This window comes from Thunnus thynnus, chromosome 9, assembly GCF_963924715.1.
Source record: "Thunnus thynnus chromosome 9, fThuThy2.1, whole genome shotgun sequence".
In the NCBI taxonomy this organism is placed as follows: Eukaryota; Metazoa; Chordata; class Actinopteri; order Scombriformes; family Scombridae; genus Thunnus; species Thunnus thynnus.
Genome location: NC_089525.1, coordinates 7,877,538 through 7,899,938, shown reverse-complemented (window position 1 = coordinate 7,899,938; position 22,401 = coordinate 7,877,538). Strand labels below are relative to the sequence as shown.

General features: G+C 40.8%; 1 protein-coding gene across 1 annotated transcript in view; it reads right to left on the bottom strand.

Annotated features, from left to right (window-relative positions):
• Window positions 1-20,574, bottom strand: part of myot (myotilin) — a 28,350-nt gene extending 7,776 nt beyond the window's left edge. Inside the window, exons 1-10 of the mRNA XM_067598605.1 lie at window positions 20,418-20,574; window positions 12,729-12,780; window positions 12,318-12,489; window positions 12,132-12,194; window positions 11,790-11,931; window positions 11,426-11,449; window positions 10,617-10,736; window positions 10,272-10,494; window positions 1,571-1,796; window positions 487-1,463 (exon numbers count right to left, since the gene is read on the bottom strand). Of these exons, the coding sequence (XP_067454706.1) occupies window positions 487-1,463; window positions 1,571-1,796; window positions 10,272-10,494; window positions 10,617-10,736; window positions 11,426-11,449; window positions 11,790-11,931; window positions 12,132-12,194; window positions 12,318-12,489; window positions 12,729-12,736 (1,955 nt within the window). The 5' untranslated portion in view covers window positions 12,737-12,780; window positions 20,418-20,574. The remainder of the gene's footprint in view (window positions 1-486; window positions 1,464-1,570; window positions 1,797-10,271; window positions 10,495-10,616; window positions 10,737-11,425; window positions 11,450-11,789; window positions 11,932-12,131; window positions 12,195-12,317; window positions 12,490-12,728; window positions 12,781-20,417) is intronic.
• Between the last annotated feature and the right edge of the window lie 1,827 nt (window positions 20,575-22,401).

The window sequence follows — 22,401 nt, the reverse complement described above, 5'->3', positions numbered from 1 at the left end:
ACATATGTGTGGAAATACCAAACAGAAATACCACAAATTGTCCATACCTCTACTTTAAGGCACTTGTATGATCTTTATTATTTCTAGGTCTTTTGTTTTTTAACTCTGAAAATCAATGTCTTTTAAACATTTTCATTCATCACTGTATCTGTGAAGGATAGTGTATGGCAATCATCCAGTTGGTACAATGTCTGGGAAAACTGGGCTAAATTCAAATACTGAACTAGAGTTTTGCTGATACTAATACTGGTATTATCCCCATGGCGTAGTCACATCCACAGTTGGGGTCCACTCACTGTTAAATGAGGATGTAACTGAAGAGAGGGAGTCACTGATGGAAGTGTAGCACCATACATGGTTGAGAAATAGAGTCTAAACCTCCTACCCTCTTGACTATGTACATTTTGCTTGTTGAAACTGTGTTTTTTTGGTATGCATGTGTGAGAAATGTGTGTAATAATATGCATGATGTACACTTTGACTCACATGTTAGGTGTCCCCTTATAGTTGGCAGGAAGGGAGACCACAGCAGGTGGTACTCTGTTCTGACTGTTAGGAGAGGTGGGCTGTGGGAGAGAGGAGGAGGAAGAAGGAGAGACGGGGGATTGAGGGAGGGAAGGGGACACTGGGAGAGGCTGCTGAGGGAGGGAGGAAGGAGAGGAGACGGCCCTCATAGGGAGGAGAGGGCTGGAAGGAGCGAGTGGGGAGCGGGACGGAGAAATGGAGGGGTTGGGCAGGTTGGAGTTGGGAGACAGTTTGGAGGGGGAGTAAGGGGAGAAGGAGGACTGGGAGGGCAGCACAGAGCAGAGGTAAGCAGCGGGAGCTGACATGCTGTCCTGGTTGGCTGGCAGAGTGGCGCTGCCGAGGCCGGTGGCACTGGGGATGCTGGGGGTGAGGGTGATGGTGGAGCGCATGGTGGTGCGGGGGGCCGAGGATGAGGAGGCTGGGAAAGGGGAGGAGGAGGGACTGAGCAAGGGGGCAGGGAAGGAAGGAGGAGGCGCAGCAGAGGAAGCCGGGGTAGAAACGGGAGAGCTGAGACTGGATGAGGAGGGTGAGGACTTCCCCATTCCGTTGGCCTGGCTCTGGATTTGTGACTGGGCAGCAGACTGGTTTTGGTTTTGATTGAGGCTTAGTGACTGAAATTGTGACTGAGTCTGAGACAATGACTTCGACACTGACTGACTTTGAGAAAATGACTGACTTTGTGTGGACATAATTTTAGATTGACTTTGTGTCTCCTGAACATTTGGACTATTCTGGGAGCTGTTCAGGTTCTGTTGGGAGTTATTCTGGTTCTCCTGGGCCTCCCGCAGCACGCTTTCGTAGCTGGGTGCCTGGAAGGCCGGCTGCGACTGAATAAAATGTCTCGGTCGCTCATAGTTGAAGGCGCTGGGAGGGAAGGCGCTAGGAGTGAAGGTAGGCAGGTCCGACAGGTTCATGTTGTTGCCTCCTGACTGGGAGGACTGGAGGAGAAAAGACACATCATTGTAAAAAAAATAAACAAGGTGGAAACTGCATCTATTACCAACTGTAGCATAAATCTTCTCCAACAGAAAAGACAAGTTCTTACAGTGAAACTGAGCTTGCTTGGAGTGAACAGCTTGGGTGCTGGGGCTTTCTCCTTGACTTGAGCTAGTGGTGGTGGTGAGGGTGAGGGTGGAGGAGGAGGGCTGGGCGTACAGGCTCGGACAGTGACCTCTGGTGACCTTTGGTCCTCTGAGCTCAGAGCATACTCCTCCTCGCTGCGACCAAAGGGTTCTTCAGAGGAGTGGTTTAATGGCTGAGGCTCTGGGAAACTGACAGACACACACAAACATGTCAGGATGGGAAGCAAGAAAGCTTAAAGCCAGGGAGGCAGATGTGTGAGGTACAGAAACAGTTGTGATGACAATCACCAAGTTCCTCAAGATGCAGAGCTTTTATTAACAACTGTTGCATGATGTCCAGGCAGTTGTGATCTAATGTCAGCTCTAACAAGAAATAGTACCATGATCAATTATCCTCCAAGATCAATCAATCCTCCAGGATGTATTCAAAACCTATTAGATCTGTGTAATTACATTAAAAACATGTACCCAAAATGTAAATGTTGTCCTTTATTAACTTACTGTATCTTTGTATCCAACAAAACACTGATTAAATTTTATTTCTCGATAATGCAGTAGAAGTTTGCTTGCTAATTTGCTGGCTACATTTTAGCCTTATCCAAAACAGTTGAAATGTCAAGGATTTGGTTTTACACCTCTAAAAAGGGGAGAAATTTAAAGGATGATTACTCAGTCCAACTGGGGATAAATCCAGTGTTTACATCTAGTTAAAAAAGAAGTGATGCATGGGTGCACACAGGCATGAATGCCTTTGAAAATAGTGAAGGTGAAGTGAAAGTTTAGCTTCATTTTCGAGGAGGCTGACATGAGGCTGCACTTGCTAACTCTCACTGATGCTGAACCAGCTAATGTTTTTCTGTTGGACCCATCACCATAATGTAATGTACAATAATACAGATAACACAGATCTATAGTTCTGCTCCCACTTCAGCCCACTCAGTAATTTACTTCCTCTAATACCAAGACTGGCTGGTCCTCTACTTTTCTACTAGGAAAGAATGTTGTTCCCATGACTACCATGTAGTCGTGGCTAGGCAGGAGCATAATGACAATAGCAGTCTCTCTCTTCCCGCTCTCACTTACTTACACCCACTTGCTCAGTTTTTCAAGACAAGACACTTTTTGGCTTTTGATCAAAGCCAGCATCAGCTGACCGAGAATCTGAATCTGTAATCTTGGATTTGGATCAAAATACAGTGATGCTTTTTATTCTAAATCTTAATTCTTAGAATAATAAAACATTGTAGAAGGATGAACTGTGCAAAATGCCAAATGAGTCAGACACATGACCGCTGAGTTATGGTTATTTCTCAGGATCACTCAGAGCCGATATAAGCTTACAAGCATTTGGCAACCCTACCAAGGCGATGGGATATCAAAGACCAAGTGAATAACTTTTTTCTGAGTCATCCACTTATATCATGTCATTTAGTGAAGACTGGATGTACTGTAAGTAGTAGGAATAGTGATCAAAAAACTGTTTTGCAAAACATTCTAAATGGTAGACAAACTTTTAATGTGGAAACGGCCACAATCTAACGGGCAAACAGAGCCCGCAACCTCTTCCTCTTGCAACCTGACAGATGCAGACTTGAGCTTCATGGATATTGCAGTTTCCAGGCTGATACTTTTGTTAAGAGTTAAACAAATCTGATAACGATATATCAGCATTTTTTTTAGCATAAATACATAACATAAGCAAACATTTTTGATGAGAGCCCCTTAAATTAGGTTATTAAAAAATTGTGACCAAGATAGGACTGCGTGATAATTCAATATTACTGTTTATTAAATATAGGTGAAATCATATTGTGATGATATGATTTTGTCTTATAATTTTTCTGCATCCATCCATCCATTTTCTGCTGCTTATCCGGGACCGGGTCGCGGTGGCATCAGACTGAGTGAGGAAACCCAGATATCCTTCACCCCGGCAATGCCCTACAGCTCCTCCTTGGTGAATCCCAGGCCAGGAGAGATAATGTAGTCCCTCCAGCAAGATCTGGGTCTGCCCCGGGGTCTCCTACCAGTTGGACGTGCCCGGAACACCTCCAGAAGGAGGCGTCCAGGAGGCATCCTAACCAGGTGTCAAAACCACCTTAGCTGGCTCCTTTCAATGCGAATGAATAGCGGCTCTCCTTCGGGCTCCCCCCCGAATGTCCGAGCTCCTCACCCTATCTCTAAGGCTGAGCCCAGACACTCTCCAGAGGAAACTCATTTCCACCGCTTGTATCCACAATCTCATTCTTTTAGTCACTACCCAAAGCTTGGGACGTATACCGACTAGTAAATTGAGAACTTTGCCCTCTGGCTCAGCTCTTTACCACAACGGTCCGGTACAAAGCTTACATTACTGCTGATGCTGCGCCAATCCGCCTATCAATCTCACACTCCACCTTACTCTCACTCATGGACAAGACCCCGAGATACTTGAGGTACTTGAGGCAGCAACTCACTCCCAACCCAGAGGGAGCAGTCCACCTTTTTCTGGCAGAGCACCATGGCCTCTGATTTGGAGGTGCTGACTCTCATTCCGAGAGCTTCACATTCGGCTGCAAACTGTCCCAGTGCCTGCTGGAGGTCATGATGTGTTGAAACCAACAGAACCACATCATCTGCAAAAAGCAGAGAAGCAATCCTGAGGTCCCCAAACCAGACACTCTCCTCCCCCTGACTGCGCCTTGAGATTCTGTCCATGAAAATAACAAACAGAATCTGTGACAAGGGACAACCCTGGTGGAGAACAACACCCACTGAAAACGAGTCTGACTCACTGCCAAGAATGCGGACACAGCTCTTACTGCGGTTATATAAGGACCGAATGGCTTGCAGCAATGGCCCCAGTACCCCATAATCCTGCAGCACCGCCCACAAGGTGCCCCGAGGGACACGGTTGTAAACCTTCTCCAAGTCCACAAAGCACATGTAGACTGGATGTGCAAACTCCCTTGATTCCTCAAGTATCCTTGCAAGGGTGAAGAACTGGTCCACTGTGCCACGGCCAGGACGGAATCCACATTGTTCCTCTTGAAGCCGAGGTTTGACAATTGGCCAGAGCCTCCTCTACAGCACCCTGGCATAACTTTTCCCGGGAGGCTGAGTAGTGTGATCCCAGGGTAGTTGGAGCACACCCTTTGGTCCCGTTTTTTGAAAATGGGAACCACCACCCTGGTCTGCCAGTCCACAGGCTCCATGCAACACTGTAGAGGTTTGCCAGCCATGACAGCCCAACAATATCCACAGCCTTCAGCATCTCAGGATGAATCTCATCCATACCCGGCACCTTGCCACTGTCAAAGTAGACAAAGTAATGATTCGGAGCAAGGTGTGATTAAAAACTGACAGAATTAGTTGGTTAAACTTTTTGTTTGACACATATGAACATACTGGTTTAACAAACATAAATATATATGAACATACACTGCTTTAACATCAGTTTGATTATTTTATGTATGATTATACATACATTCTCCATATATCAATTTCTGAAAATCTCCATATTAACATCACAATAATGATTCCAACCATATCACCGAGCCTTTGACCAAGATATGTACTAAGTGGGACATTTTACAGTTAAAAAAGTCAGTCTCTGACAAACTACAGTATACTAACAACTGTTTCAAAATTACCAAAAACATTTTTATCCTTGTTATTTATTAGCATTTCTTATAGGTGAATACTAGTTTATCTGTGACAAGCTCATATTGGTTGATAATATTGGGCCAGAAAAATATCAGTCAGGCTCTAATGCAAGACATTTAGACTTGTCATAGCAGGAAAAGCACAGGTGGAACTGATAACATTAACAATGGCTCTGTTCCACTGAACCATCACAGTAAGACATGACAGTGTCACACCTGAATGTAATAAACAACGATTTCATTTATATAATTTAATACTTGTTCATTGTTTTAACAAAGACCTGGATAATTCATACAGCAATTCAAGTTTCCAAAACTCAAAACATGAACGTCACAGAGCTTCTACCTCTGCAGATGACTACATGATCATATTCTGTAGTGTACCTGTTTGTGTGTGTGTATCAGTTAATGTTTATGTTCAGTTAATGTATGTTTAAGTACATGGTGACCTATTTGTATTTAGTAAGTTAGTAAGTAATTAGTAAGAGTGTGTTATTTCAATTTGTGTTGTACTTTCTGTGCTTTAGAGACAATGTATGTGTGTGTGTGTCTGTGTGTGTGTGAGTGTGCAATAACGGTAGTGTGACGGCATGTGTGTGTGTTTGTGTGATTAAGTAGGCAAAGCTATATTGGTCGAGGAATTCGGACATCAGCTGGCAGGTGCAGACACTCTGCTGGTTGTGACCCAACCTTTTTAACACACACGCAAGCACACACTCACACAATCCTGCATGGCATTGTGGGTAAGAGCCTGATATTCTGTAAGTCCTCTGTGTGACCGATAACAACAGAAGGAACAAAACCGATACCAAAACAGAATCTTATAAACCTTCAGAAAGTCTACCAGTCATTCTGAAAAAGCTGCAACACTGTGGTGAGATACATGACTCATACCGAGGGATTCAATGCATCACCACCATCATTTTCTTCAATTATTCATTTGTCCATCTTCATATCTACCTGATCATCACAGACAAACTCAATTCATTCTGATCAAAGATGGAGAAATGATGCATGTTACCACCAATCAACCCAACACGATGATATAAATGGACTGTAGAATATTACCTTCACTTCAGCCAATAAACTGATTAATCAATTTATACATGAACAGTATCTCCCACCTTGCATGTTGTGCCATCCTGCCTTGATACCGTAGTTTGGTGATAAATAGCAGAAGAATTTCCAACAATCTAAAATGTTAAAAAGTTGTCATGTTTTGGTGATAGCACAGAAGAAGGGCTGGGCAGTATAACCAAAATCTCATATCCTGATATGGGTCAATTCATATCCTGATAACAATACCTATCCCGATATAGCACATTTTAATTCAATTAATAAATAGTTGGTCTGTGGGATACTAAACTCATTACGTTACTGTAAGTGCAATGAAAGCCAAGAGTAAAGAGCCAAGAAGAGTGATTTATTAACGTAACCCATGCAAAAGATGAACAGACTCCAAATGATGAAAAATATTGCCGTAAAGAGTGTGATTTGTGTCACAACGAAAAATAAACAATAGAGCAAAATATGAAACGTTAGACGTTTTTCTCTCTTCACACGATATATATCGTCATATCGCACAGCCCTACACAGAAGTATCAAAGACAGTGATGCTGTAGGTTGCAGAGATGCACTCTGGGAAATAAAGGAAGTATCTAACTTTTTACATTAATGGAGCAAATTGAAGGAAGGTGAGCACATCAAAAAGTACACAAAAACACTGAAGAAATACCAAACCAAAATGTCTCAAAGAAAAGCCACAACTTTTTCTTTTTTTTACTGCTGAAAGTGATCTTTATCCAGCTATAATAACTACTCCCTCAAGTCATTTATCTGAGGCTGTTATTTTTACTGAGGGAAAAAGTCCAAACCCACACAAGCACCTCACATTACAGATAGTCCAGCTTCTCATCAAATGATCAAATCAATAAAATAATCAAACCTACATACAGTGAACTTCAAGTTGGCCAAAGAACCTCAACGTGACCTTAAAAACCAGACTGTTGCTGCCAACAGATCCTGAACAACTGTTGTGGTGTGCAGCGCAGAGGAAGGGGGGTTTCTGAAGGACACAGACGCCATGTCTGCACTTCACATTATAGATGAGATCATACCCCATGGCCACTAATATAGAGTGGACACATTGCACTCAGACCAACATACTTCACACCATGAAACACTCACTGAATTTCAATATGAACCAAAGTACCAAGTAAACGTTAGTTGAAAAACAAACTGCATAGTTGAAACACTATATAGCATCTGTGGTGCTACTCACCTGTGGTATTTTCATCTGTTGTGGTATTATGAAAATTTTGTGATATACATGTATGAATATCTTGTGCAATATTTCTCTCAGGTTGAGAATTTTGCATTTCTGTTTCATAAACAAAGCACTGTATTCATAAGTTGATGTCCTGTTACGGAAGTAATTTTCTCCATTATATATGACTGCATGTGAATTCACCAATTTGCCACTCACTTAAATTGTATTTCCACCCACTTTTAATCTATAATCAATACAAATATACCAGATAAATCTATTTGGTGGAGGAAAATCTATTTTGGAGCTCCAAAACCTCTTGAAATGGGGAACACTGCTATGAAGTGTTAGTAAATGACTCTATCTTATTATGTAAGATCTTTAGTATGCCTGCTGATAATGGGTTAAGTCTGAAGGACACAGTCCATATTACCACTTTACAGATGAGCTCATAAGCCATTCTAAGGCACCACTTGACTAAAGTACGGGCTGTCTGGCCTGCAGCAAACACTACTTAACAGCACAATAAACACATAGGTATGGTGATTCCCTGAGTGAATCCTGGGAGCAGCTCCAGAGGATCCCCAGAAAAGTCAGGGAGAAGATAATATCATATCATAATATCACATTTCAATCCAGTTTAGAAAAGTTAGATGTGTGTGGAGATGTAGAAGTAGACAGTGTTACCTCACCTCCTGCAGTACAAACAGAAGTGGAGTTTACTGCTATGTCATATCAAACAACCCTGTTTCCAATCATAAAATAACATTATTATTATGATTATTATTAGCTACATGTTTGTGAAACTTTAAATACAACAAGGTGTTGACAAAAACTACACGTGTGGAAAGCTAGAACCAGGAGTCATTATTTTCCACTTAATTTACTAATAAAGTGATAATGTCGCATTTAAATTAGCCTGTTTCCTCCTAACAAGTTTGAAAGATCACCAGCTGGATGACATAAAACCCCAGAATAGACTAAAGTCCACTTTCCAAAGATAGTTTGACCTTTTAAGGAGGACATAGCATATTAAGTTTCCATGATATAAACAAGGAAGGAAAATTATCCAGTTTAAACATTAAGTAAACTTACATTAAAGAGATTAAAGTTGCGCCTCCGAGTAGCGAAAAGTTGCCGCAGGTTAAACTGCTGCCTGCATAAAAACAAACTGGATCAGTTCTTACCTCGGACACCGTTTCTACACCACCGTCCGTAAACTTCAGCACCAGCTGAATGAAAGCGGTCTTCCCCTGTGAGACGGGGAGTCCAAGCCCCGGTGAGAGGCGCGAGGCCGGGCTGCAACAGGTGAACCCCCGAGCGCGCGCTCACGAGGAGAGCCGGGACCGCGCGAGGCCCAGCTGATTGGTTTGAGCTTCTAAAAGCTGCAACTGCAAATAAGCCTCAATGGTTCAACACAGCTCCTCCATATATACAGACCACACGCCCTTATTCAATAGATCCTTTATTTGATTCATCCATATTTTCGCGCCAATTGTTTTTAAAGCTAAATGTTGAACTTGAAATTAAAAATTTATTAATAATATACCAACCTCACTCGTGAGAATGAGGTTGATTTGCCCACTTTACAATTTCAGAATGAGACAACAGCGACATCCTCTGAACTTAAAGAGGAACTACAACACAGTGGTAGCACAAAATTGTTGACAAGCAATTTGAACTCAAGGTCCATTTACACGCTTGTCCTGGACCTTTCAGCCGTTTCACACGATCTTCATCAGCCCCATCAGCAGATGACTGATGAACTTTTAAGCCAAAATGGACAGAAGCCCTAAAAGTGCTCAGAATAACAGAAAGTTTGCACGTCTGTATTCCACAACTGAGCAAACTCTTTCTGCCGATGAAGACAACGTGATATGATTGAAAGCTCCAGAAAGACCATGAGTTAGGATTGTTTTCTCTGCTGCTGCTCCCATTTCAAAGAATGAACAAGAATATAAAGCTCAACGTTTTAATTGCTTTGAAATGTTTCCTCCTGAACAGTTTATTTAAAGGAAATACCCTCTAGACTGATGATAATAAAAAATGAGTGAATGAAAGAATGAGTAGATAAATAAATAAATACACCACTAAGCTTCCTCCATAAACTATAAAAAAATATCAGGTCTATTATTTTACCAAGTTAAATAACTAAATTACTAATTAAATCAAAATAGTTATTGAACATTTTAGTCATTGATAATGACTCGTGAGAACAACAGAGGGAGGTTAAACTGCAGATCACTAGTGTGACAAGTATAGCTAAAAATAATGAGGTCAAAGGTCACAGGAGCCAGATGATACTTGAATAAGTTGTGCTTGTCTTATGAATTGTCTTAGACTTGAAAATAAGAATATTTTTAGAGTAAATAGAGGAGGATGTTGCAGTTGTACAACCTAGAATACAACTTGTATGAAATGTGACAAATGTGTGAAAGCTTTGTGAGCATATGATTCAACACATATGCTCTCATCACTTACACAGTGAAAAGCAGCATAAAAGAATAAGTTCATCACTGGTTCACAATAATGGTGCTTGTATAAACACTGCTTAGGGGCAGGTTATGTATAATGTATATAGATACTCATTTACTGAGACTGACATTCATTAATTTACAAACGTATTTAACAAGTCACTGATCCATGTTGCACAAAACCTGTTAAACCTGATATTTTTAAGCCTCGCTCAGTTGCATCAATGGAGTTTGGACTACAGTATATACAGTATTTCTGTGTTGTGTATCATCTACTCACTCTGCAACAGTGGGGGTGTTATCTTCCATGGGGCTGTCAGGCCACTCAGGAGGGGGCAGGGTCATGGAGTCGGGCAGCAAAGGGGGAAAGTCCTGGCTGCTCTTTGTGGAGGAGGAAGTCTGGACAGACACATTCTCCTGCTGGAACAACAACTTGTCTTCCTGTGTGAGAGTGGCTGCTTCCTGCTGGCGAATTGCCTCGATCTCCAGCTGCTCCTCCAGGTCTACATGGGGAGTTCACAGCATGAGATGAGATGGGATATGAAGACTGTTAGTATAAACTGACTGGTCATTTCTACTGAATTATTTTGTGATGGGTAAACTGATGTATAAATGGACATCATACCATTGTAAACCTCCAGGATGGCTGAGCAGGAGACCGTGCCGAAGGGGTTGAGAGCCATGCATTTAAACAGGCCTGAGTCTTCTGGAAAGGCTTCAGTGATCACCAGTGTACAGAGCTCCTCTGCAGGGGGCAACACAAGAACATCAAGTTCTTATCTCCACTAACTGATGTTCTGTGTTTGAATGAATGCATGAATGCTTCTTGTGTCATAAAGGCTATGGATATTTAGTGGCCCACAAGAGGTGACAAATGTAGGAGCAAAACTCTCTCTTAAAAGTAAGAAAGCATCAGTGAACAGAGGTATGTTGGACTCACTATGATGCTTATTTGGTCTCTTATTTCTTCAAACGCTTTGATAACAAGCTGTTTGAGAATTTAATATGATGTCTGGTTATTGAAGTGCCATCACTCAAGCAGTTCCCTCTCACTTCCACAGGGAGCCGCTAGTGTGCTAACTTTCAGAATATTACTGATATCATACTGTATTGCAAAAAACATGCTTTGAAAATATATTTTAACAATCCAGTTATGAAAGATGTTTTCAGAAGTATGATCACTAGTATAAAGTGTTTGTTTGGGAATCAATGTACTGCATAACTTGTAAGATGATGTGACTGCATAAAACCACCAGTTAGTCAGCTACTTTTTACCATCCATTGGCAGCACCTCTGAGAATTAAACCTGAAGTATGATGTGAAATATGAAACCAACAGCTCAGATTTATCTTGGGACCTGTCGGAGGTTGCCGAGCCCCACGTTGGGAACCGCTGCTTTAACCCATTATCATTCAATCAATATTCTGTACTCACCTGGCACTGATGCAGAACTGGCCTCTGAGAAAATAAGGAGAGATAAGTGTTATTTCCTGGAGCTGCAATAATTTTGCCAGATATGGAGAGATCTCTAATACAGAATGAGTTTGTTCTTTGTTTGCAACAGTTTATTTGGGCAGTTTAATGTTAATATTCAGCATCTATCAGGTGAGAAAAAGTCTATGAAACCAGTACATTATATTAGCTCACAGTAGATTCTTCTGCTGTGAGCTTCAGGAAGGTGTTTCAAGCCATGAAGATCAAGGTATTGCATAATTGGTGGTGAAGTCAAATTGCAAGACTGAAGTTAAGTTAATGACTCAGGTGCAGGTGACTCCAATCCACACATACACACACTCACTCTTGCGTAGTATCCTAAAGTCATCAGAGTCCAGTATTTGATCGTCCTCTCTGTACCAGATGACCTGCAGAGGAGGAGTCCCCCTCAGTCTGCACTCCAGGACCACCAGCTGGCCCTTCACTGTGGACACATCATGGAGACACTGGGAGACGTGACGATGATGATGTTAGATGCAGAGACAGGAAGATGGAAAGAAGAGAAAAGAAGATACAGATCAATATCAGAGGTGATTACTTTAATACAGGAGTGCAATCTTCACTGTAAATCATACACGTTTTCCTTATTTTTTTTATAATTCTGCTGTGTACAAATTTAAGTATTTCTTATGTAAGTGTGTTTTACCTTAACAAATGTAGGGGCCACTCCATGCCCTGAATACTGCTGAGTGTAGATGGGACTCTGGGTCTGCAAAAGAAAAATAATACATTCGTTAAGGTCTATACAAACTGATGTTGTTACAGGTAGTTGAACAGATGCCTCTGCATCATTAGTAGGTATACAAGATTTCTAATAATTAGATGTGATCACCCTCTGAGGGCTGACAGACAGCGGCTGCACCAGGCTGGAGTGTCTCTGAGCAAGGATGGCAGAGGAGGCAGAGGAGCTGGAGGAGCAGGAAGAGAGCTCCCGAGAGGAGGAGGAGGAGGAGGAGGAGATGGTCAGAGACATAGTGCTGGTCTTCTTCTGCACCCTCTGGACGCTACACAGTGTCACACACACACACACACACACACACACACACACACACACACACACACACAATGGTATATGTCTTTAAAAATGTGGCTTGATGAGCTTTAAAATTAACCGACCAACTCACAAGTGTGTGAGATTTCCTTTATCATACAAAATTATAAACTGTTGTTCTGAAGATTTGCCACAAAACTTTTTATACACTCAATTTGAAGTGTGTTTTATGTGTGTGTGGGTTTAACTTACTGTGCCATGTTTCAGGCGTTCCAGGAGGCAGCGACAAAGGTTGATTTATACTCTGCAAAGACAGAAGAATGTCAGACACAGTGTTAGAAACCTGCATGTATGAGTTGCATGTTTAACTACATGAATAATAAGTAGGGCTGTGAAAGCCTGCATGGTCAGCAATATCTCTCCGTAGTTACATAAAGTTCTTGAGAAACAGAGGCAGATATTAGCTATGCTGGGATATACTGCAGCAGTTGGATGAGTTATTAGTGCACTAGCACAGTGAGGAGAGACAGAAAGACGCTCATAATACAGTTTGAAACCTGTCAAAAGGCTTTGTAGGAAGAGAGGTTGTGACTGTGCAGACAGTAATGAACAAATAAATAAAGGCGTAGAATTTACATCAGAGGAAAAACTTACTAAATCCAGTCCTAAAGATGATCCATTGCCAAACTGTCAAAATTGGACTTACAAGGTTTTAAAGTGACAGCAACAAAATATATGACTAATTTCATCTACCCTGCAACATGAAACCATTAACCTGACTGTATTTGGATATTTATCTGGCCTGTATAGTTAAAGTGGATGCCAGGTATGATTACATGCATTTATATTGATAATGATTTATATTGATATGGATTTGTCTGAGTCAGTCTGCAGTCTAGGAAAATCTCAAAGAAGTTAAATGTTCTCTTCAGCTTAAATATAAACCGCACAGGTGCCCTTAAATCCCAATTTCTCTCCAGTGGATGACACTACTGATGTCGTCCTGAACAGCAACTGCAGCTGCTGTTGTTTGTTGGGTTGAATGCTGTTTATGAACAGGGGAGCAGCAGGTACAGTCAATCCTGACAAGCAAACATGATCTGCAAACCCTCGATGAGAAAATAAAGGTTACAAAAGCATTCTGGGAAGAAATCTGTGGTGTGTCTTCAGTTTCAATAGGAGGCAGTCCAGTACAACATCGTCAAAACATCACAGCCTCAAAAATTACCATCAGTGTCTCTCTGGCACACCATCAGCAAAAAGTAAACAAAAGTTTCATAAAGTTTCATTGATCTCTCAAAGGTCTGATTCATTGCTGGACTGTTCTTTCAGGTTCCTTAGCATATACGATGTGTATCTCTATAGAATTATATTTAATTATGTTAGAGGAATTATCATGCAAAGAATAATTCAAATTGCGTAAATGTATTCTGTGCTCAATAATGATAATAATTTCTTAACAAAAAATAACTGATGCGCATGCAAAAAAAAATCTGAGCTGAAAACGTCCAATTGCACACTCAGAAATTAGACACAAATACAACACCATAGACTAAACAATCCTTACTGAGATGCAACATCTGGTGATACTACTGGCAGGAGATCAATTGCTAGCACAAAACTGTATGGTTCATGTTCATAACACATGTTTTCAGCAAACTAAAAGATCTAAGAAACACTATAGCATGGTTGTATAGAGTCTGCCTTTGTTTCCCCTGTAGCAGCCATTAACATGAATCAGCTGTTGCTGACATAATAATGTACATATACTGTACTGCATGTGGATGAATATACTGTATATTCAGCAGCATGCAGCCTCAGTCTTGCTCATTCATATTTTCCAGTGGGAATCTTGACTACCAAATGGCACAAATCCAACAAATCCTATCTTTGAAGCCTACAAAATTATAGTATAGTGCTTTCCTTTACTTGTCCATCATTAAAATGGGTGCAGCACTAAAAATAATGACCACATACATGAGCAGCTGTGGTAAACCCAAAGATCCTGCTGTCACCACAGTCTATTCCTTCTTAAACCTTACAAAGCTCTGAGCTGAATGTGCATATTCTGACAGTCTGTGTGTCTGTTGCTGGGAAATTCCTGTAAGAGCAAAAACATTCAAACATTTTGCTGGTTAAATGGGAATACCAGATGGTTGATTTCATTTAATTCTTTCATAAACCACATGCATGTAAAACATTTATCCAAATGTTAAAAACAATGAAAAAAAAAAGAAAACAAACAAACAAAAAAGAACACTAAGTTAACATTTCTGTAGTGATCCAGACTTTACATCTCACCACAAGTCTGAGATCTACAAATAAACCAGGTGTTAAAAAAGGAAGCCGAGGCATGCGTTATGTATTAAGACATATCACAGCTTTCCTGTTGCAGGTTTATTTAAAGGAAAAACTAAAGGATTAAAAAAACGTTGTACACCAAAGCAACATGACTGCCTTGAAATCTACCTTGAAATTTAAAAAAGTTTCTCTTTCTATTCTTGCAACAATGAATCCAGACCTCTTCATAACACATTCAGCCATATCTTTGTCATATGTATACCCACCTCCTCATATGACAGAATTACACACACATAAATAAACAGACACACACAAATGAACACAGATGTGCACATAAACAAACACACACACCATGACTATATCTAGCTTCAGGTCAAGTATGAACCATTAAAATCTGGATCGGACACTGTATTGTCTGGTCAGTGTTGTGTGCTCTTTCACCTGCAAGGCTCATGATGATTCACTTGGCCTGCAACCTCGAGCTCAAACATGAATCTCTGTGCATGCAGATGAAGCTTAACTATTATATTTTCTCTTCCGACACACACTAAACACCCAGTTCTTCTTTCTCCAATTTAGCCCAAACAAACCAACAAATGCATGACTTCCTTTGGGTCAGGTTACTAAGCGTCTCCATCATGGAATCACAGCTAATTGAAGGTATATGCTGTCTTTCATCGTTCCACACTTGAAAGACCCTCACAAAAATCTCAGCCTGCTGCGCTGTGTGTCTCTGTCCTGGACCCAGAGAAGGAGCTGACAGAGGAGGCTGAGGTTCAGGTTTCCAGGCTAAATTAAACTCTGCTGCCTCCTGAGCACAGCAGAGACTCTCTGACCTGAGATAAATCTCTTTTTCACTCCAGATTTCTGTGTCTCCTCTACTTTAACCTCCTTTCTTTGAGTTTTTCTCTCTCTGTCTCTCTGTCTGTCTGCCTGTCTTTCAAAGGCCCATATGGGGATCACAACAGTCTAAACACTGTCTAAATCACAGGATCACAGTTTAAGCAAAAACAGCTGCAGCATGTACAACATCCATGTGCATCCAGTTTCCCCTCAGATAATCACTCCTAACAGGTGTGTTTGTGTGTGCCTGTACGTTGGTGGGATCCCGTTGTTGATACAACAACAGCTGCTGCTGAACCCCTCGTATCAATTGTCTCTGTCTTACATAACCAGATGATTAAAAGCAACAATCTGCAGCACTACTAAGCTGTTCCTTGGCTAGCGATAGATGGATGGAGACGTGAAGGAAGAGGCTGCACAGTCCGAAGATGACCACGATATTTTCACCATATCATATTATGGTGCAGTAAATGTTCAAATTAAAGGGGCGCTACATAGTTTGGTATTGCACTTTCATAAAGTTAGGTATGTCACAAGAGATAGATTTCAAAAAGAATGGTTGAAATCGAAGCGGCAGAATACGAGATATCCACATATATTTAGTTTCTTGTATGGGTCCAGCTCCAAAAACACTGCATCCTACAATTCCCATGATGCAACATGATTACGTCTTTCATTAGACCCTCCCTCCCTGGTATAAACACCCTTATCTGCCCTACAGGCTTCACAACTGTGAAATAATCTTCTACTGGGAATCAGACAAGCAACCACAGTGTCCTCTTAAAACTCTTTTAAAAAATCATTTTTATGAACTGGCTTTCAATTAAATATGTAATATGTGATTCTAATATGCAGTGTATTTTCTGTTTTTATGTCTGCAAACCACTTACTTTTGAAAAGCATATATAAATACCATAATATACTATATAAATGAAGGTTATTATTATTATTATTATTATTATTATTATTATTATTATCTTTCAAATCCCACACCCCCAGTTTGTGGTGCAGGCTTTTTGTTAAAAAAAAGTAGGTCTCAAACTCAAGCCAAGATAAAGCTGAAAACATCATCAGGTTTCGTTTGTTTGTTTGTTTGTTTGTTTGTTTGTTTGTTTGTTTGTTTGTTTGTTTGTTTTTATAACGTTTGAAAGGTCTCTCCAGAACCACAGACCACATCACAACTGTATTTGATATTTAAAATCTGTGGAGTGTTGCTGCTGTAAAGCAGCTTTTAAAACACTTGTATTGGTTTTGATTGCATTCAATGATTGGCAGCAGCTACTGTACAGGCAACTACAGGTGTCTCCAAACTCATCTCAGTGCTGTATTTACATATCCAGGATTTTCTAGGATTTCAAGGTCTGATCCTATCTTATAATATGTTCGTATTGGTTGGACTAACGCAATTAATGGAGTATGCTTGTTGTTAAACACACTAGATTCTAGCAACACCATACTGTATGAGCAAGTATGTAAAAAATGACTGTAGGGCTCATTGCTCATACTGTACACTGCAACATCCTCACACTAATGCTACTATATGGTGTCATGCATGTGTGGCATAATTTTAACATTAAGTTTAAAGTGTACTTATTTACAACAAATGTGTCAAATGAGAGGTGGATCATACATACTGAGCCACAGCTGATATTTAAAGGCCAGTGTTGCTGTTATTATTATATCAGCATTAATGCACCAGTCTGCTCCTGTACTGTAGTCCCAGACTGACCCACTAAACCATGCTGGTGACCTTGAGTCATGTGTGAATCTGCAGGCTGCTTTTGGATCCTCATAATTTAAGAAACACATTGTACTACAAGATTTATATTTATAAATAGCTCATAACACAGCAGTTTGCAGTTTATATTTATATTTTATTTATATATGTGGTTTGCTGTTTTTGAATTAGTAGGATCTCTATGATGTTGTTTGTGTGTTACACATTTGATTAAAGTGACAAAAATTGATTCAGGGTTTTAATTGATCTTTTGGACATAGAAAATATCAGTTTACACCCTAAGAGTTTTATGTCAAACTATAACAACAGCAAACAGATCACTTATCAAACTGAGCCTCAGCCAAATAAACAAAATAACACACAGCACACAGATGTTCTGCTAATGCAGTCAAGTATTTCGACCTATGGCACACATCTCCAGAGTTTATGTGTCAATGAGGAATATTGGCTGGTATTTTTAACACTGCGTGTCCTCCTGGGACGATGTTCAGCCCACCTGTTCACTTGCACAGGAAAGAGCGAAGATGGCTGCACTCTCACTAACACTGTAACTGTGTTTTCAACGGCAGAGCAGCAGTCCACCTGTTCTCACCAGAAGACGTTCAAAATGAGTCATGGTGGGCAACTTGGTCATCTGCAGCTTTCTGTAATGTGCAATAAAGTGTTCAGAGTCTGGCAGGGATGGAGGTTTTCAGAGAGAAAAGTGCAGAATGATCCAACTTTCACATATCTACTGTTTGAAGCAGATACACACATTGCAACACAAAACATGTAAAGCGTGTGGGTGGCTGTATCGTTATTGATCATTAACTTAAAATAGAAATATGATCTGTGCCCGAATTCGAAGGACAATTTCTGACATGCATCCCGCATGGTGAGAAAACCAACACCTACCCACAGTCCACCTTGTTAAATATAAAGAAACCGACCACTGTGTAATCCCAGCCCTGCATACAACACCATGAAGCCTCCAACCCCCAGCAGCTCTCAACTGTGGACAGATTTAGCTCCACAGCGGCACATTCTGGATGTGTGGACTGTGTTGAAATCTACGGCTAAGCAATCATAACATAAGTCTGTATGCTCCTCTTTGATTGACAGCAGGCATCAACATCTGTGAGCCAATAAAATCAGCTCAAATCAGGACTTTGGCTTGCATCCAGTGGCCGAACAACAGTCAAAAGCACAAGAATAATTCATACACGTGTACAGTGTGAAACTTAGTTTTTCTGTATAGTCAGCATACTCTCCATGCATGCATATTCATCACTATGACGCAAAACAGATACACTATTGATAGCAGACCCACAACAATACAGATGGTATGAGGGTATGAGAGCAAGAAGGGAGAAAAAATATCAATTCTTCTAAAAATGCATGTTCTGGATTAAAGGCAGCACAAACTATTGCTGTTGTTGACAGTGCATCAATTGAAAAATCTCTATTTTCCCTATAATTAATTCCAAATCTCATGGTTCTGTCCAGGAAACTTCCTGGAATATATTTAGAAATGACAGGCACGTTAAATAAAGTATTACCCAAATCTTTTACACACTCAGAGGCTATATAATGTCTCATGGCAAGTACTATATAAGCACCATAAATTGCACTATATTGGCAGTGTTACACTTCGGTGCTCCCAAGAGGCAGTGAGAGATAACTGCTTGAATACTTCAATACCTAGAAGTGACCTCAATGCTAAACTGTATACCTCTGTGTAAAGAACTATACAGAGTGGGGGTTACTGAAACATCAGAATGGAGAACTCACACACTCACTTGTGGACTCGTTTCAAGTGGTCACTTCCTGCTGAATTTTCTCTCCATACCAACACAGAATTTCATCTGTGCAAACAAAGTCAGTTGATGAGGATGAAACACTCTTCCCTGATTAAGATTTCTATATTATTACATGAGACTTTTGCCTTGTACAGCTTTAATTTTCTATTTGGTTTTAATTGTGACTTTAGAGGAACACTGGGATGTAAAAGGAGCATAAGTAGAAAAAGAGGAATTCCTCTAGTCGCTGTGTTGAAGTCTGTTTTGAATTTTCTCAGTTGCATCACTCTGAAATCCTCTAAACCCTCCACCTCCACCTCCAATTCTCCAATTCTCCTAACTCCTCAACTTGTCTGCTTTGGGGACCGATTTAGCCTGCACTGGGTCACCTGATCCCACCAACCACGGCTCAGCGGCTGAACACAGCGTCATACAGGCATGTCAGGCTTACACTGTGAACCCCCCCTCCCCAACTCTGCCACCCACTCCGCTTTGGCTGGTATGTCTTGTGTTGCCTCACCCTGCAGGCTATATAACTGACACACTTTTTTTTTTTTTCCACTTCCACCCTTTAAACCCCCAAACGGATGTAACAGATTTTCCTCCACTGCAAGAGTTTGGAGCTCTGATGGTGGACGGTTTGCATCCTGGATGACACACACACACTTAGACTTACTTACATCACATACTTATACATTTAAAACATACAGAGGAATAGACAGAAAGACACTTTTAGATAGTGATATATCAGAGAGATAGAGAGACATATATGGGACAGAAATCTAGATAGATAGTCAGATAGTCAGATAGATAGATAGTCAGATAGATAGATAGATAGATAGATAGATAGATAGATAGATGGATAACAGCATACAAATTTAGCGCAAAACTGATCCTCCCAGCTGTCCTCGTTTTTCTGACTGCAAACTCATTCACCACATTCGCTCCAACACCTGCCTGCAGTATCAATAACCATATGGCCCTTGACCAAGTGAATTACAGCATTTGATTATCTGACTACTTCACTTTTGCCTTCTCATCTCAGAGCAAGGAGCTGTATCACAAACCTACATAAATCCTAAAAAGTTCCTCTGTTGAATTCTCATTCTTGCTAAACTTTGTTGGTTGTTAAAAGTTCACAGAGTGAGCGTGTTTTATAGTTACGTTGCAATTCAAGTGTTGATCCAGTCACACACATGTGAAACAGGCCGAGGCTGCAGCTTCAACATGCAGCTTTACCCCAGCTGTAAGAAACTTTAACCAAAATGTTCCCCTCCTTACCTGTCTGGTCTTTTCCCAGCAGGATAAAAAAAACCCAACAACAACAACAACAACAACAGAAGTATTGATCCAACAGGAAGTGTGAATGATCCAAATGCTAAATGCTGCTACTGCTATGTGACTGTGTGGCTGCCAGTCATGGCTTGGTGGCTGGGCGCTCCCTGCTCCTGAGCTGACACACACATTTACACACAAACACACAGGCAGGGGTGTGTGTGTTGAGGGGGTAGGGGGGGTTGTGGTGGTGGAATGGGGTTAGGAGGGAATCTGAGGCTGGTGAGGGGGGTGAGAGGAGGGCAGGGGGAGGAGGGGGGGACCGGTCAGAGGTGTCCTGAAGGGGCAAATTTAGAGCGGAGTAGTGAAAAGAGTCATCATCACACAGTTCCAAGTCAAAGGTGAGTGAAGCTCAAATCTGTGCTGCTCAAACGAGTGCTTCACCTGTCTCTGTGGAAGCTAACGAGCAACCAGAGGTAAGAGAGAGATCGTCTGTTGCACTTTGCAATTTATGATCTTTTAAAGATCATAAAAAACAATCTGTTCAGATCATTTCAAATGACGAGAAGGTGGCTACCGTGGTGCAGCTGATGACCTAACTTCATCCAAGAGTGTGAGGCAGGGGCCAGGAAACCTGCAACTGGTGCCAGTGAGTCTTCAGGGGATATACGACACCCTTGGAAGTGAGACAGACAGAGACGTTCATGTTCCTTTAAACACAAGCTTAAAAACAGAGAATCACTTACTTTACGCAGATAACAGGGATTTAGTGGAAGGTAGTAGTGTTTAGCTAACATGAGGATTTACCCAGAAATGTATTTTTCAGTCTGAATATAACTGATGCATGCCAAACTCCAACCTTAACCTAACCCAGGGAAATCAAAAGATCCCCAGTTGGACAAGCTGTGATGAAGTGTGTAATCCAAAATTTGTCCACAAATGTGTCCTGACCTCCACTTGACTGTTTGCTGGTTCAACTCTGTTCAGTTCTGTTTGTATCTTTTACTCAACACAAACACATTTTGTCATATTGCATATATGTGAAGTTATATTTAAAGGAACAGGTGAACATTTTGGGGACTCACTTATTCACTTTCTTTCTGAGATTTGGAGTCATTATGAAATGTGAAATCAAACCTGACTTGACAAAAAGTGTTCTTGGGAAAAATGCCATTATGAAATACAAAACTTTTGAAAAGGGGTGTTACAAAAATGAATGATATAACATTGATAATGATGAGTTGAGTTTCAATCATTTTTTTCAATTATTTCATAAAATGTTTGTTCATTTATTTATTTTACAGTTTATGATTATGTATTATTCCTAATATATTCTTATTATATTATTGTTCATAATGTCTATTTTATTTATTTAATATTGAAGACTTTAGGGTTCCACAGATGTCAGTTTTTTTCCCTACATAGTGGTCTAGAGCAGTGGTTCTTAAAGTGGGGGGTCCCACAGGGGTCCTTGAGGGCGTTCTAGGGGCTCCCAGCAAAAGGGGGAATCATTTATTTTCACTATAATTTCATCCATAAATATCACAATGACAGAATGTGTGACTATTTTGGTCATGGGTTTCATACATTTTCTGTATTAAAACACTAAAAGCGATGGGGGACCCTGGACAAAATCTTATCAGATGGGACTCCTTGGTCTAATTTGTGTCAGTTTAGCGGTCCTTGATGTGAAAAAGTTTGAGAACTACTGGTCTAGATCAAAAACCACTTTACTTAGACTTGCCAAACCCAGAATAGATGAACAAGTAGACTCCAGATATGGTTTAAAACACAGTTTCAGATTTGTGAATTTATTCTATTTGTGGAACCAGAGCGAATGTTATGACTGGGAGGAACAATAGACAATGTGGTGAATGAGTAGGCTGCTGGGCAGGTATACAGTATAGACTCTGGTGGCCTATCAAGTGACTGTCAAAGGCAGGAACACAATGAGGACAACTGGTGGGCAGCTGCTTAAAAAAACATGTAA